General features: G+C 39.3%; 1 protein-coding gene across 1 annotated transcript in view; it reads right to left on the bottom strand.

Annotated features, from left to right (window-relative positions):
- The window catches only part of PCNXL2 (pecanex-like 2 (Drosophila)), a 157,046-nt gene that overhangs the window by 86,818 nt on the left and 52,384 nt on the right, over positions 1-17,844 (bottom strand). Inside the window, exons 14-17 of the mRNA XM_010562953.1 lie at positions 15,205-15,315; positions 13,509-13,600; positions 2,631-2,740; positions 299-395 (exon numbers count right to left, since the gene is read on the bottom strand). Of these exons, the coding sequence (XP_010561255.1) occupies positions 299-395; positions 2,631-2,740; positions 13,509-13,600; positions 15,205-15,315 (410 nt within the window). The remainder of the gene's footprint in view (positions 1-298; positions 396-2,630; positions 2,741-13,508; positions 13,601-15,204; positions 15,316-17,844) is intronic.

The following is a 17,844-nucleotide window of genomic DNA, read 5'->3' as shown; positions in this document are numbered from 1 at the left end:
TTCCCATCAACTATATTAAGGAATCAATGTTGCTGAGTCCTTCAAAGGAACCCTTCAGAAAGGAAAACTGCAATATCCCCCTCCTCCCTTCTGGCCTCGCTGGAAAGAAGATCTAGAAGAACTTATCTCAGTTTCCATCTGTGGATTTAAAGGAACAGGATATATATACTCCCATTTTCTGTGCTTTTAGTAATTTAAATATTTAAATTACTAAATGAGAATATTTAAAAGGTTCCTCTGTGGGGAAAATGGATGGGAGAGAACTTTGAACAGAAAGTAATGAAAGAAAAGCTCTTACCACTGATTCTCTCATCTTTTCTGGGAGTGGATCTACTGATGAATCTTCAAATTGTTGACGTAGATAGTGTGGGATACATTTGCATTGAATAAGGGACCTGTTAAAAAAAAATCCTAGTTAGGGTACTTGTGAACAAGTCTAACAGATATGAGTATTCCTGGGGGGCAGAGGAGGAAGAACAGCCTCAGATTTCCTTCCTCATATATGCAGTAGCTATCTTATCTCTGCATAGCTGGAGATTGACACAAACCAGCTCTACCACTGATCAGGGTAGAACTTCCTCATCAAAATGTTAAGGAGTCTCAGCAGTCCAATCAATGTGACTCAGTCATTTAGAGGAATGAGCAGAGAGGGTACTGTTGCATTCATGCCTTTTAGTAATGTTTCAGCTAAGCTGAAACCAGTATGGGAGCTGTTTAGACCCACATTAGAAAGGCCAAAGAAGCTATTTCCGTATAAATTATATATTAATCCTCAGTTCAAGATTTATGTGCTACCTCCTCCTCCATCTTGAAGTTTATGCCACAGGCCATTCCTTAAATACTGTTTCCAATCTCCTTAACTTCCTTTAATTAAGTTCAGAGCTGTTTAAAAAAAAAAAACCTTAAACCTCTTTTTTTAAGGATTATACATTTTTATCATGATTGCACAATAAACATTTGATGTCATTGTACACATATTCTTAGTCTTAAGACATTTAACAACCATTTCAGCTGCTGAAGATTTGATTAAGAATGTTATGAAATGGGTAGCTAGATTTAAAAGTTAAAATGGATTTAATGGTTTAAGATTACTTCCTTAAAACAAAAGTCTTAAGAAAAGACAAGTTTCTGTTTTATTAAAGAAGTTAATGAACTGGTGTGTCCTTCCTGGGGAGTGGGAGAGAAGAATACATTTAAATTACTTCAAAATTGAAAGAGCTCACACTTCCATGCTGATTTGCAATTTACCTGTGCATATCTTATTCCAAGGCTAAACTAATCTCCCTAAAACAGCACACAGCTTCACTTCCTTCCATACCTGAGTTCCATATTGTAATGGTTGATGAACTACACACCACCTATATAAAGCTTGATCCAGGTCTAATTGACATCAGTGCCAGACACAGTAGGCTTTGGATAAAGTTAATGGCAATAGATATAAGCAGTTCTTGTTGCTTTGCCACATCAGGACCTAGTAATGTATAAATATCAGATTCCCTGAATCTTCTGGATGGTAAAGAAGGAATTTCTCAACTCTTCAGTGAGATTTACTGGGATGCCAATTTTCTACTAGTGCCGTATATTCTTTCCTCCTTCATCAGAATTATTCTCCTTTTCCCTAGTTTCTCTCCTTAAATATAATCTTGAATGGCCTAAAAAGCCCTCCACTTCCCCTTCTCTCTCCTGCTTACAGAATTGTGCATCCAACCGCCCTGACTTACCATATGCCTACTACAATCTTCATACACTAAAGAGCCTCACCTCAAGACACACACAACACACCTCATGAATCAAAGGAGAGAACCTGCGGGTTTCCTCACAGGCCCTCCGCACTGTTCTGGGATAAGACTGAGCTGCCTGTGAAGCAGAATCCCAGATGGCATGGTGATACCAGCTGCAAAAAACCCACTTGCTTGCTTACTTAATCCCACAGCCATATACGTAGATGACCAGCTGCTTGTGGACTACCACAGCCCCCACGACAGCCATATAGCACAGTTCCCACACAGGAAAACTCACATCTACCACCCCTGAGCTATGGATCTATGGACTCTCTCCCATCATCTCAACCTGCAGATCACGATGTTGGGACTTCTCCCCTGGATCTCCCTTGCTTGCAATGTCAGCTCTTAACACACACTACCTTTCCTCAGCTACCTCTAGCAGACTGTGTCAGAGCAGAAGAGGAAGGAGTTGATCTCAAGCAGAGGCATAGCCTACTGACAGTGACCCTCAGCAAGAACTGGAATTGAGTCATCTTCCCAGCACATCAAATGTCCTTTCTCCTTGCCACAGTGCTATCCAATGCACATTCTGCAACTCCAGTAGCCTGAGCACCCCCTCAACTAAATTGCTATCCTCCAACATGGCAGGCACACAATTTTCCAGAGGCTGAAATCTGCTTCAGAGAATTTGGATAGTGCTGTTTAAAGAGCACCAGCCCTACTGGCAACCTGACTGCAGCACTTCATTTATTTACAGGACTGATACCAACCAGGCAGACATGGCAAGGAATTTCCACCTCACCACAGTACTTTCACAGGACAGTCCCTGTGGTTCTGAAACCCAGGCTTCACTCTGGTTGTGTGCTGTACAGAGTAATCAACAAGTAACATTTGCAGGCAACTTACATCAGTACAGATGGGTCACTGCTTTGTCTGCTGAGGTGATAAGAAAGTGCAACTAGCAGACCACAGAAAGCAGAGAACAGCGCTGGAATGTGTTGTGCATCCCAGGGTTCCTGAACAGAAGGACAGAAAGCAAAATATTTGTAAGTTACGAATGCACAACTTCAAAAAAAAATATTAAGTAGGCTAAGCTATACATGCAGTGTTAAATGCACAGCATCTAAATTTGTACACTATCTACCAAGGACTGAAAATCCTTTTTCATATCAAAGTCTACAATTGTGAAAAGGACTGTGATTAGAGACATGTTTTGTGATCATATTATGTAATTCCTCTATAATCAGCAATTAGCTAGGAAACCACATGAAAGGCAGTTTTCTTTCCTCTTTAATGAAACATCATGGGCAAATTCTCATTAAAATGAGATGCAAGTGAAATGAACTGTACTGTATTTGTCTAAACTCTAAACTGATATGTAGTTACTTGACCTGTGGCCAGATTGCATGCAACAAATGGCAATGTCACCTAGATCAGGCAGTGGGGTACAGTTCTAGCACCTCACTCTGAAATCCTTCTGCTGCTTTGTACATTACATCCAGGCCCTGCCTGGATGATAACACAGTGGAGAGGGACAGAGCTCACCACTGTATGCGACATCCCCGAGTAAGGAAAGAAGAGACAATTTACACACTCTCCAGCACACTCTGGGTATAACCAAAATGAGAAACTGTCTCCGGGTGACTTAAACAACTAAAATTGGCTAGAAATAATAAAAGAAAGAACATGAAACCTAAGGAACACTTATCAAGACCAGCTTCCATCTGTGGAGTCCTCAGCTACAAATTAGCTACCCTAAGACATACCTGTGAGTCCTGGCTGAAAAGGACGCAAATTTTGGCTGTGAAGGACACAAACTTGGTGGATCAGATCGATAGCCATTTCACTTACTAGACTTGTTCAATGCCTCCACACAACTTCTACCTGATCAACTGAACGTGAGGTCACCAGATCCTGACATCAGAGTACTTTCTGGGTAGATTTTGAGAAACAATGCTTGTAGGATCTGTGAAACTGTAAGCTAATAAAACCAAGGCATCTTCTGCACCATATCTTTTGCTTGAAAAACTTCACAGTTCATACAGGACCAATATTCTCACAGAATAAAGTAAGTTTATTGGTCTTATTTTGCCCAGTGATATGTGTGATTTCTTAGCAAAGCTGACTCACATTAAGAAACACTCCACTTCTTTCAGGTACAATGAATACCTGAGCAAGACAAACTAATTTTCTTTTAAAGGACAAACATCCAACCCACTGCAACATGACATTTCTTTGGAATTGAACCCTGAAATTCTCATTATCCCAAGAGTAGTATCAGAGAAGTGAAATTTTAATTCTAAGAATCACCTTCCCCTCATCATGCTACTGAACATCACAAAAATGAAGAGAACCATCTAGTTCTATCAAACAATCCTACTCAAAACAGCAATTACAAACAAAAGAGAGAGTTACATGGTATTACTGAAAGAATCCAGCACCATTTGTTTGACAAGTTAACCTTTGCCATCCAATTCCACTCCTCATTTTATTGTTCCCAATTTTGGGGCCAAATACATTTTGGATTAGCTTTTCCATGCTTAGTCTTAGGTCAGAAATTCATATTCTTCAAAACACTGAAGAAAACTAAGTGAAGCCAAAATGTTCTGAAAATAGCTCAATCACAGCCTATCCAAATATCCATTGTCCAGGGCAATACAACCGTGTACAGATCCACCCAGCAGCTTCTAGTCCATGACTGCCCCTTCACCCTGCAACTTCTTTTGAAAGCAAAATACCGTAAATAGCCCAGCAATATACCTGGTACTGAAATGTATCAGTAGCCAGTTTGAGAAATCATGCTGCCCTCTTTCTACTGTAAAAGTGCACATAGCTGATTCCCCATATTAATGCCTCAGGAACTCTTTACTTCCATATTTTCTGTGTATTACACACAGCTTCTTCACTTGGCTGGCCTGTGCTCCAGTTCCAAAGTGTCATTGTCCCTCAAAGCTCATCTGTCAGGGAGCCAGGAAGGCAGGCAGGATAGGCATCGATATTTGCTATGTGCCTAGAGACCAGGATTTTGCAGAATAATGCTACACAATGGTGTACAAAAGATGAGAGTGAACATAGGTGTCATTTCTCCAACATCAGTGTGATGTACCCTGCTCCGTTTTGTCATTTTCCTTCCCCACTAATGACGCCTGGTAGAGCTTTAAATTAAAAAGATGAAGAAAAAAAAACCAATATAGCTGATAATCGGACAATGATTCTTAGTGGGAAAACAGGAATGACAGGTTTTAGTCTTGGAAGCTGGTATTATCTGTAATACTAGACAGGGAGTTTGACTTCCTACTTTACCTCATTTGGTTGAGGTGACATGTAGTGCTTTCATATACGGTTTTGACTTTGATGCAGACACTCACGTAGTCCTTTTTAAAACAAGTGAAATGGACTTACAGAGTTAAGGATTAAAGTGATGAGTTACAACAGACCCAGTGGTGGTGGTGGGAGGGGTTCCATTCTAACCACAGAATCGACTAATCCCAAAACAATGCACTAAAAAGGAAGATAAAGGTGTCTTTGAACTTAGGAGCCTTTTACCACTGGTAGAGATGGGGAGGCAAATGTATTTTTTAAAAGTGGCAGTAGCAGTTTTCTGTCCTACATTATTTATTCTTTTTGCTTCTTTCTTCCCTTAAAAAAAAAATGCATGTAGCACACTTATCTTTCAAAGATAGACTCAAATAAATCATATGTCCTACTCCAGAGACAAAAAGTGCTCTGAACAGAGAATCATTTGTGCAAAGTAGAAATTCTTGTTACTTTTTTTTTTCCTCTTTTTTTCAAATTATTCCTCTCAACTCAAAGACTTTGCAGACTACTGCAGCATTAGCATTGTTGAAGGTGAATGTGTTTGCATAGTGGCTGGCTTTTTAAACATGGACGCACACTGCAGTTGTTCTTCACAAAGCACACCCACCTTCTGATTTTCCACTCTCTCATGATTTCATCATTATTCACAGAACCACAGAATGGTTTGGGTTGGAAGGGACCTTTAAAAGTAATCTAGTCCAACCTCCCTGCAACTCAACCAACCTTTCTTTGCCCAGACAAAGAAAGGTCTTCTCCTTACCTCCACTCCCCAGCTTCATCATGGATCTATGTTATTGCTCATATCAAACAATACACAGGACAGCTGTTGACAGTCAGCCATTCCACATGTGTGATGGTAAAATGAAAGAAATACTAACATCCTGTTTCTGAATGAGATTGTAAAAGGGAATCCTCCCCACCCCCAAAGGTAAGAGAAAATGGTAACAACAACTTGTTCTCTACAAGGTTAACTATAAGCTTGACTATATTATCATGGATACACATTTTCAGTGAACACTAACAACCAGGAAATGTGAATTATTCATGAGCCTCGTGTTACACTGGTTAGAGACAAATTCTACGGGGAGATGCCCACCAGCCTTATCTTCCCCTCATCCATGGAAAACAAAACATTACTTTCCCAGAAGAGCTCCAAAAACTTGACAAGTGATAAGCTACCAGAATACAGATACTACTGCCCACTCTAAGCAATGTTGTCCCTGTTTCTCTGCACTCCCAGCTGCTATCTGTGACCTTATTTTCATTGCTGAAATTTAAAATCCATAAGGATGGGAATGATGCAGGGCTGTGCGCGCACCACCTTACACAACAGGGTCCCGCTCTGTGACTAGAATTCCGCGGCTAGGGAGTAAGATGAGCAACAACCCCAGGCGGGAGGCATGGATACTCATGTTTCACGTAATTGTGAGTTTATCCTAAAGAAGAAGTGCAGATTTCTACATTCCTATACAGTGACAACACTTCACTAAGAGTAACCCTGGGCCATATTGGATTCTGCAGGCATAATTTACTTTTTCTGTTATATCTGGACAATAAGTTCTTATTATACACAGAAAACTAAGAGCATAACTATTGAAGTTATGTCTAAAGCGCATTTGACTATGGCTGCAAACATCGCTCACTGAAATGCGTGATATCTGACAATTCTCTCCAAAATTAACACTCCTAACAGCTCTTGCTTGAACCTCAGGGATCTCTAAATTGGAAAGTACATAAAATTGATGAGCTTTGTCTCGAAAACCTCCAACAGGGCTGAAAGTATTTTATGCGGTAGAAACAAAGCTGTCTAATAATCCTATACTTCTATTTTTGGTCACTTACACATCTGGGAATTCTGTCTATACACATGGGCCCATTCAGTGCTGTTTAGAAATTTGTTTGGGCAGTCTTAGAAGACTGAGGGAGACGTATGCTTGCAATTCTTTCCCATTATAAAACCCTAAGACAAATATTTCAAAATTATTAGTACACAGATGAAGCCTGCGTCGTTGAAAACGGGAATCAAGAAGTATTGTTATTCTGAGTAATGAGTTTAAAACTCATTAAACAACAAACCAAACTACATAATGTCAGCTGAGAATGGTTTAAAATACACACAGGATTTTTAGTAACTGTCCACTGAAGCAATAAGTAAGTTACCAGAACTTCTTCAGGTATAAGGTAATGGAAACTACATAACTTTCATTTAAAAAAATACGTACTTCCACAGAGCTGGAAAAGGCAGCTGTGCCACATATGAACACATTCACATCAGTTTAATTTTCTGTCCCAAGTCCAAAATCTGAAATTTTTCCAGGCTGATTAAGATAAACCACAAGTTCCTTAAGCAGTTTAAAAAACAAAAACAAAACCAAAAATGCAACAAAAAAGCTGGATGACAAATAATTAACTGGTTCTGGATAAGTTTCAAATCCAAACCAGCTGATTGGAACAGAAGGCAGAAGAGAAGGACTGACTGATTCCAGAAACCTTTGAGGATGTGCTCTTCTGCCCCACAGAAAAACACTGATGCGCTGGAATGCTAAAGACTGATATCAAGATGGCTAAATTCCAGACTGAATATTTGTGGAAAAAGTAGGAGGGCGCACCTGACTTTTTTTTTAAATATCTGTTAAATATTTGGGCACAGACCACCAAACAGATGGAGCAGGAGACGAAAATCAATACATCAGGCACTTCTAGTCAAGTGAAAAAGATGGCACAGAAGTTCCTGTGTCTCCAATCTGATGGATGTAATATCTGAAAATAAAAACTCCTCCTCCAGGAAAAAGAGATAACCCTTTCATATATCAAAGCTAAGGTAGCTATTAGAGCTGTCAATTTCTGTTCAAGATTACAGCACTGAAGCTGAGATCAGAAATAGAGCCAGGCTAAAGTGAATACAGATAATTTTAAACTGAAGTCAGTAACCCAATAGCTTCAAAAAAGTAGCAAACTGAAAAATAGCTGCTGTTAGATTTAACAATCCAAGGAATGACCAAAAGACATGATAAAACCATGTTTAGGATTTAGAGCTTTTTATTAAACAAAAGTAAATGCAAGTTCATAGAGGACCTGGAAAGAACTGGAATAAGGAGGGATTATATCATTAAACAGAGGCCTGGGAGATAAAGAAAATCTCAAAGCAAGCTGGAGAAACTCAGGCCTTTGCACTTCAGGAGCTACGACATTTATCTTCTGTCTTGTCTGAAAACGAGTTCACAGTATTGTTCTCTGTAAGGCTGGATAAGCAGCTGGTGTCATATCACTCATGACAGGGATGTGTCATGGGAAAAGATGTATGAAGAGATGCTTTACAGCACCTGAAAGCTGTAGCCAAACTACCTTTGCATCACTGGGATAACATGACTGTAAACCAAAAATCTATCCAGGTGACTTTGCATCATCACCAGAGGGAACGACTGCTGTTCCCCAGCTATGTCAGACAGCGACTGGAAAACCTGCTCCACTCAAAATACACTCCTTTGACTGACACAAGTGATGAACAGTGTCCTGTCCATCAGTCCTCAGGGCCTCAAACACATGGATGGAGACCTGGAATTCCAGCTATTTTGTGTTTTGGGGTTTTTTGGAGAAATTACCTGTTCCAATTTTAGAAGCAATACTCTGTACTTCCTACTGTGAACAATTTGTGATTTTCTTTTTTCTTTTTTAATTTGACAGCTTTAAACAAAAAGAAAACTGATCAGTCCAGCAGTAGCACCACCAGAGGAGGTCCTGACAAACTGCAAACCCACAGTTCCTCCACACAAACGTCAAGCAAGGGCAAAGCTGCCGAGGAGCACTCTGAGAAGGGGAGCCGATCGCTTGGCCACAGTGGGTGGGACCCCTTTGCTTCTCAGTCAGCTCCGAGCAACACATCCCTTTTTCTCCACCAAGTATGAGTCACACAACTCAAACACAGGTCTCCTCATTGCACAATGTGTTTGTGCATGGCCTTGTAACAGACCATCGCTTATTTTAGTTGCATGGAAAGTGTGTGTTTGGTCACATAACACTCTGCGTCCCCCAGGTAAGCAGTATGCAGCCACTCCCCAAAACACATCTCATACGGTTCTGATCAAGTCCTGCCACAAGATCAAGCAAGCCTGCCAAACGATCCAACCTGCACACCTGCTGTTAGCACAAGGCTAGAGATCTGTCCATCCTCTTTTAGGCAATATGTGCATTTTAGCCATGAGAGTGAAACATTTCCGGTTGTGTGATGGCAAAGATGCTGCAAGGTCATTAAGAAAGAATGGCAGGGCCAGATTAACTCAAAAACTGGGCACACCGAATTTTATCTGCAGATCACAGGATGAACTCTCAGCTGAGAATAGTGTATAATAATTTTCCTCAGGCAACTTATCTGAAAAAAAATCAATGACAATTATTAAGTTAAACTAATGATACATCTATACTGCAGCTGCTTTTTCACAGAGACTCTCAGTTGGTTTTGTACCACATAATTCAACAGCAAAATCAGTCTGGACAAGGCACAGGATTTCAGCACAGGCCTATTTGTCTCAATTCTCAGAGCTTATATTCACATGTTTTAAAGTTAACTCGAGTACTTACACTGTTCTGTTGACACAGCCAAAACAATTGCTCAATTCTTACTTTTTATTTTTTCTCAAATTGGAGTTCTAGAGCAAAGAATTAATTGCTGTGAATTTGCTATTCTAAAATAATTTCAAAATTTGACTGCAACTAAATCAAACTATTGTACGTATGTATATACAGTTTCTAAAAATGAACAAGAAAAACTCATTTATGAACACAGATCTATTATAAAATGAACATTATTTATTTTAATAAAAAAGAAAACCATGTGGTAAATTAATTATTCTTCTAATTAACTTCTTCAGGAATAATATATTTCCTTTTGGAATAATTAAAGTCCACAGAGAAATGAGGCTAGTCTATTTCACCCTGCAAGATAGTAATTAGAACACAAGAACCACTTAAGGAAAGAGAGACTCAAGCCTGATACTGCTGGAATGGGTCTTCAACCTGGGCATTTGATGTGAGCAATTTTTCACCAGTACAAAGCACACAACCACTTAGAGATCTATTCTCCTCTGCAATTTATTTCAGGAAATAGAAGTCTGCTAGTTACACCTGCTGAGCTATAAGATGTTCTGCCAATAAAGAGAGTTTACATTTGAGGATGCTACATTTCAGCCAAGAAATAAGCTTTGCAGCCCAGAAATCCCATGCCAGTGAGAGTCTATCATGCTTCCCTGCCCTGAATCTTTTTGATTGTGACGATTTTTTTGACCTCCATAAATACTGAAAATTTCACTCTGTTGATTTTGCCAAATTGACTAAAAGTGAAAAGAGTAAAATAAAAATGAAAAATAAAGAATAGCTGTAAAGTGCAAGTGTGGAAGAGATGCCATTTCTATATTAAAGAAAACCATGTACTTATCACCATTGTGCAAACTCCTCTGAAACAGATTACAGCATTTGCTCAGTTTTGAGTTAAAATTCTGCAATTTCTCGTGCACCAAAAATCCAAACCTTCATTTGATTAGGGTCAGAAGTTGTTTATCACTACGTATCAGAAGAGTTCTAGTTTCTTACAGGGGTATTAGACCACCTGTCACAGTGGTCCCTATTCAGGATCAGATTCTTCTCTTACATTTAAGCCAATTCCTACTCCTCCTCCACAAACCAAAGAATCATTCTCTTGCAGACAACAGTCCAAAACGAAAAAAATCTCTGGACCTGACTGAAGAACAGGGAGGGTTAACACAAGGGCTTATTTAATAATTTCTAGAAAAAACGTATGAAATTTCAAGCACCCCAGTAGACCGAGATGATGAGCTGAAGCAAGTGGAATCATCTTTACATGCTTTAAATTAACCTCCTCAGAACTGCTTTCACAAGAACAGTGCCATAAAAATTCAAATTAACTGTAATTTCTGTGTGAACAGAAAGTCTGCACTTAATATTGGTAATTTACAACAGATATCTTGTAAATCTTTCACAGCACTCTACAACTTCAGGGGAGCATTAAAAGCATATTTCTAAGCAGTCTGAAGTCTAATCCATGAGGAGATTGCTTATCTACAAAGCCACCTGCATGCTGTAATTTGAAGTATTACACTCAGAAAGGAGTCTGTAGAATATTTTAAGAGGCTTTTCTTTAATACTGTTTACCGAACTGTTTTTTAAAGTATCCATCACACAACTTCCCTGCCCTCAACTAGTGATTCGCCCTCTGCTAAACTTAGGGGGAAAAAAAAAAGAAAAAGATCATTTCCCCAGATATTTGCCTGTTGAACAGTGGTTTAACTCAATTCCTTCTTTCCATATAGCTCTTTCCATTTTTCTCATTGTTTCTCCCCACTGTTATAGATTTTTCTCACTCTGTTCATTCTTACAGAGAGCCACCTTCTCCATCCCAGCTGCCAGTTTCGGAATCATTAATATAGGCGGAAAATGGTAGTAGGAATGCTAGCTACTTTAGGAAACTGCGTAAGAAGCAGTTAAGCTTTCTAGCATCACACAGCTGGGTCAGGTCAAACCAGTATAACTGCTATACTGGGTGAGCCTGGCAACAGGATATTCCCTGGGAGTACACCACATGTTCAAAGACATTTAATTTAAAGTGTCTTAACGCAGCACTGCTCAGCAGCTGAGTTGCCGTAATTTATTGCATATGGACTCAAGCCACCCAGGGGCAAGATAAAATGGTGGCTTAACACATTTTACCTTACTATCGGGAGTGGTTAAGAACGCATGCACAGGCAGCTCTGATCATCTCTGATAGACCATTAAGGCATTATAGTTGACCTTTTTTGATTTAAGGGTCTTATTCAAAATTTTAAGTGGAAAATTGTTAAAAGCCATTACAGAAATGCTTATGTTCCTTAAAGAACTCCTTTAAAGAAACATCTGATTGCCCCTCTCATCTGTGTAAATCACCAGCCTGGGTGTTGACATGATACATCCTTGGCTGTTGTAGAACCTCATATTGGGATCTCTGTGTGTGCTATGCATGTGTAGCACCACAAAGCATCCTCTCACGTACGCCCACAAGATGTCAAGAGCAGCTTGTAAATCACTGCACATCCTGGTGCACCCCTGCATGGGCACTGGCAGCATCTAGCCTGTAATGAAACACTGTCAAAAGATTGTCCCTTAAAGGATAAATTTTATCACAAGTCTAAGAGGAAAATTCTGGTCTTGCTGTGGTCACTGGGAATTTTACAGCAGACTTGAAGGCAGCCAACATTTCATTACTATTTTTTAAATAAAACAAAAAATGCAGAGGACACATACATTAACTGGAAAAAAAAAAAAGCTTTAGATTGAATATGGCTCAAAATGCAGCATCTGCCAAAAAAACCAACATTGGGCATCACTGGGAAGTGTTCTGAGAACAAGGCAGTCAGTCATTTTGCCAGCATATAGAGCCGAGGCACACGCGCATCCAGAGCACCATACGCTACTCACTCTCCATATCTGAAGGTCACAACAGAGTAAGAGAAGGCACAGAGTAGGATGACTAACTTAGCTACTCCTGAGAGAGCAGCTGCTTTACAAGGAGATGCTAGAAAGGCTGAGACTCTTCAGTTTAAAGAGAAGATAGCTGGGGGAGGATATGACTGATGCCGACAAAACTGCGAAGGCAGTGGATATGGTGAATGCAGAACAGTTCTTCCACAAATCCTGCAATAGTAGGCATAGGGAAGACTTGCTGAAATTAGCAGATCAATTTAAAACCAATGAAGGACAGCACTGTGTTGCACAGAGCGCAGCAAACATCTGGAATCTGTTGGCACAAACTTGTGGAGACAGACATGACCAGTGCATTCAGGAAGGGACTTGGCAAATTCATAGACAACAAGTCTACAGATACCAAATGAAAGAAGCAGGGACACACTCTCTAACATCCCTAATCCAACACTTGTAGATACTGGTGGAATATTAGGGAGAAGAGTGACAATCTATCATCTGGCTGGCATTAAACTCCTAAATGGCATTTCTTTGTGGATGCAAACACATTACTGGGTTAGATGGTCCACTGATCTGCCCAAGCTGGACATTTAAGTTCTTAGGCATACTGTTACGAAGCAACAACAAATTTTTTTTTTTCCTTCAGAAATATGGACCTTATTAGAAATTTTGACCAAATTCAGGTTGGCTTATATGGGTCATTAAGAGTTGCAGCTTTTTAAGCCAAGCCTGCTGTTAGTCTTCGTAGGGGAAATTCAATGGATCGTTTCAGACTGATACATGTAAGAGGCAAAAAGTCACAGGTATTAGACACACGTTTACTCCAGTATTTCTACTACAGTTTCAATCCATTTCAGTGTAGCTAATAGGCAGAACCTGAAGCATAGCTTGTAAAGCATAACAATGACAACACAGAACCAAACAATCCTGGTCTCCCCGTATTATATGAATTTTGAGCTTGAAATTTTGAATTTTTGCAGTGTTGTTTTTCTGGCTTACCTTCACTGCACTGAAGCAGAAAGCGTATAGGACAATCAGAACCACAAAGCTTCGGGAAATGCTGTATAGTGCAGATGCGAACCCAGCAGCAGCTGAAATATGGACATCACATATTAGTTAATTTCTTCCTAAATGAGGATGTGCAATCAAAAGAAAAAAATTAAACAGCTCTTGTATCATGAGAGGTACAGAGATAAAAATCAGATATCACAAAGCTGGTTGTTGAGGGAACACCTTCAGTGCCCCAAATAAGCTTACAAAACTGTTTACAGCTAAGACTGAAAGCCTGATGCCACTGTACTCCATGTGTTTTCCATTGACCTGAGGTCCCATGCTATTGGGTTTTGTACTGAACATTCTTTTGCCAAAATACCAGTATGCCTCTTCATGTTGCTACCAAGGAGGAATGAAGTGATCTACAAAATAAGCAATTTTCTAGGCAAACTCCACGTGGAGTTTTCCTCCTTTGCTTTGCTCCTGACACACAGGAGACACCAGGTACCATACAAAAGCATCCTAACTTGCTCAGTCAACCATGATTTGCACCATATTGAGATACATAAATGAACTTAAAGGGAGAGAGAAGGATGCCAGCTGATGTCTTGCTATACCGCCTTTGAGATCTTCCAGAAGAAGGGTAGGAAAAGCTGTCAGAATTAGGAGGTCAGCAGTCTCAACAATGGAGATATAGTGGCTGCAAAACCGTGCTCTAATTAGGATTCAACCTACACCAGACTCATCATTATTGATAGGTTGAGGACTTTATCCAACATGTTATTTCCTCCAGGTCTGCTATAGTATTTATGAGACAAAAAGCAAAGAATACCTGTATCATCTGTACTAGTTTTAACCACTTGCCAAAGGCTATGTCTACAATAGCAAGCAGAATGATGCAGTAAACATGGATCTGTGGAATGAAAAGTTCTGAGGATGTCGTATCCATGTTATTCATGTTTGAGATGCCTTACTGCAGACTATCTCTAGTCTGGTCCCACAGACTGTATGCTCATTAGTGTTTGGAGTGCAATAGTTGCACCCTTACAGTGCACCTTTCTTTTAAGTTTCATCTAAATGGAATCCAGTTTGCACACTCTGACAGCATTCCGTGATGCAAAACAACATGTGTTAAGTGGGAACAAGGAGGAAGTGTTTCTGATCAAACTAAGATGACAGTGTAGACGCATCCCAATCTTCTCTGTTGCTTAAGGTATAATGAAAAACAAAACCCACCACTACCAACAAAAAACCCAATGCATCGTCTCTCATGGGCCTTGTTTAATCTCTGACTGAAATAACACCAAAACCATCACATATCCAATATCTTGTGAACAGGCCTTACTATGGAAGAATGCAAACATTTTTTTATTTTTATTTTTTAAATGGAGTTTTAACAGAATTTTTTTTTTTAAGTTTTTCTTTTTTATAAATGTAGTAAAGATCCACATCAGACATGCCAGGAAAGAGCTCTTTGATGTCAACCACATTCTGCAGCCTACAGCACAACTTGCATACAACTTTTCAAAAGAAAAAAGAAATCTAATCAAGGGGGTCTTATTAGTATTTACCCACTGTTAAATGAATACCATTAGCTGTTTGAGCTTTAACATGCACTGTGCTTTAAAACATGCAATAATATACTCTAATCTAAGGTTATAAGCCCAGAAACGGATAGCTCAGGCTGCAACTGGCTACTTACCAGAACCACCAAAAAGCAACATGTCTATTTGCTCCAAAAGATATATACAGAAGGTGTTGATTTGAGGGAAAAGGCCAAGAAGAGAAATTGCAGGAAAACAATATAAAAACACTAAAGAAAAAAAGAAGATGTATGTTAGAACACAGTCATACATCACAATGTATGGAGAACAGACAAACATGCATCATACCAGAATAAGAAACTGTTGCAATAAATTCTGAAGATTACTCCAGTGAGCATACCTTAACCTTAGCAGCAACGATTACACTTTCCTTCTCATGTATTCAAAATAAATTATGCTATTTTACATGTAAGAAACTAAAGCTCGGAGATTAACTTTAGGCTTTATTTTGGATAAAAGCAGCAGCAGAAAAAAATAGCGTTACATAGCCTCTTTACTGCTTCTCAAATACTTTCAAAGTTATATTTGTTCTATTTAAAGTACAGAAATTTTAATTTGCAGACTCCAGAACTGTCTCCTTGAATCTGAGATGGTTCAAGCACAGGTATAACAACTCAGTATAAACAAACAAAAGATATTTTAATGGCTAAGATCCTAAGTATCTTGGCTATCACAATATTCTGCCTCTGCCAGCAACCAACAGCAGACACTTAAAGCAGCATGTAAAAATGGGACAAACCTATAGCAAAACTTTCCCAGAATATTTCCCCAGCTTCCAGCAGGATGGACCTTGACTTTGCAATAGTGAAAGTACAGTAAAAACAGTAAAGAAACTCAGGGGTAAAACCCAGTCTGACATCTTTACACAGTCTCTTTCTAAATAGAAATGCTAATTACAGTCAAGGAAAAGCAGAAGTCATAATTCAGGTAAATGTGCTGCTAGCCTTATGTTCTGTTCACTTCCAGCCACTCCTCCTTCCCATCCATTTACTCTTAGCTCCACCCTAGAAAACGCTAAGCACAGTTGTCTAGCAAAGCATCTAAAAACACACTTGACCCAAGTCTCCGATACTGTCAACTTTCAAGGATACATGCACATGTTTAATCATGTTCCTACTGCTTCGTTGTACCAGTACCAGAATGTTCTGCATGATGAAGGGAGAGAGATGTGTGTCAGCCACTCTTCATTGTAAACAAGTATTTATTTGTCAGTTTACATGCTAGGAAGACTGCAGTTTCCTCCTATTCATTCTCATAAAAAGCAAATTAAACAACTCACTAGTACAACTTATTCCTCTTTCCACCCCACTCAAACTTTAAGAAGGTAACAATAGGATTTGTGTTCTTTGTTGAATGCTAATTTCACATTTTACTCCCAGCTACTCTTACTAATGCATCTTGTGCTAAAATAAAACAATACACAGAGTTTGATCTGACAGCTTTTATCTTCATATTATACATTACTGCTATCTAATATTGTAAATCTTTCTGAGAAAGTCAAACACAGGAGAAAAAAATGACATACTCAAGTGTTAAACACAGACAGGGCTCACTTAAGTATACTTGCATTCACAATGCACCCTTCATCACGACTTCCTGCCACTGGCACAAATTATACATACGTAAGAATGTAAGGAAACACTGTCTTCTCGATCTTTTACATGCAAAATGCCATTATTAATCTCCTCTTCCTTTACTAGTCTGCTATTTTATTAGATATTCCACCAAGCCATACCAAGCCAAGCAAGAACCACTTTTGAAGACAGACAATGGCATGACAGCAAAATGCCCAGCAGACCATGTGGACTCGCCGTGGGATCACCTATCCCAAAAACTCACTGCTGAAACTCATAGGAGATCTTGTTCCTCGCGCAAAGGACTTGCAGAACTGCCAGAACTCATCTTAGACTACTGACTTACAGTCCAAACAACTGCCTTTGCTGTAGTAACCTCAGAAAAAGCTGAATAAGAGCACAGGAAGGAAAGACAAGACCGGAGACGTTATCCTGTCTGTACACCAAAATATACAGGGGTGAATGTAAACAAGGAGGGAAAAGCTGGTTGACTGCAGCAATGTCCTCACCTCACCCTCTCTCTATTAATACCTTGAATAATCCTAACAACTCCTTTAGCTAAGGTAGCTTCGTTTATCTCATCCTGCACAAAGGAGCATACCAGAGAGGAAAATAAACAGTTGTCACTTACAAAAGGATTGAATTTAGGAGCAGAGGTTTCCCTTGTGGGAGGCAGACAATAAAAGTAATTGATTAATCACTTGGAATTGCATTATGAATTCCAGAGAGAATTTGTTTAAGCATCACACAGTTCCATACAGAACAACACCTTTAAGAGCTGGACCACTAAGATGCTTATGTGAGCTGCTGGCATTTAACACTGCAGTTTGAAGGTTTCCTCTACATGAGTAGCTACCAGATAAGTGTAGGAGGGGAACACAAATTTTGACTTTGGAAACTCTGGGTCTTTTGAGAAATGTAGAATGGTAACATCACTGCAAACATTTTAGAAGTTTAGAAAATTATTATTTAAAAAAAATGATGTATCCGAGTACTAGTCCATTTGATGTGCAATAATATATACTTTTCCACAGGGAAAAAAAAATTAACGTGTTATTTCAGTGAGAAATTGTCTTTTTGTTCTCCCCCTCCTGAACATAGCAGAGGATAACATTCACAGAGGCTTTCTTCCCTGACAGAAGCTCAGTCATTGCTGAAAGTAGC

This window comes from Haliaeetus leucocephalus, unplaced genomic scaffold (genome assembly GCF_000737465.1).
Source record: "Haliaeetus leucocephalus isolate CR32 unplaced genomic scaffold, Haliaeetus_leucocephalus-4.0 Scaffold162, whole genome shotgun sequence".
NCBI classification, from domain to species: domain Eukaryota; kingdom Metazoa; phylum Chordata; class Aves; order Accipitriformes; family Accipitridae; genus Haliaeetus; species Haliaeetus leucocephalus.
The sequence above is the reverse complement of the archived record's forward strand: the minus strand, read 5'-3'. Positions and strand labels throughout refer to the sequence as shown.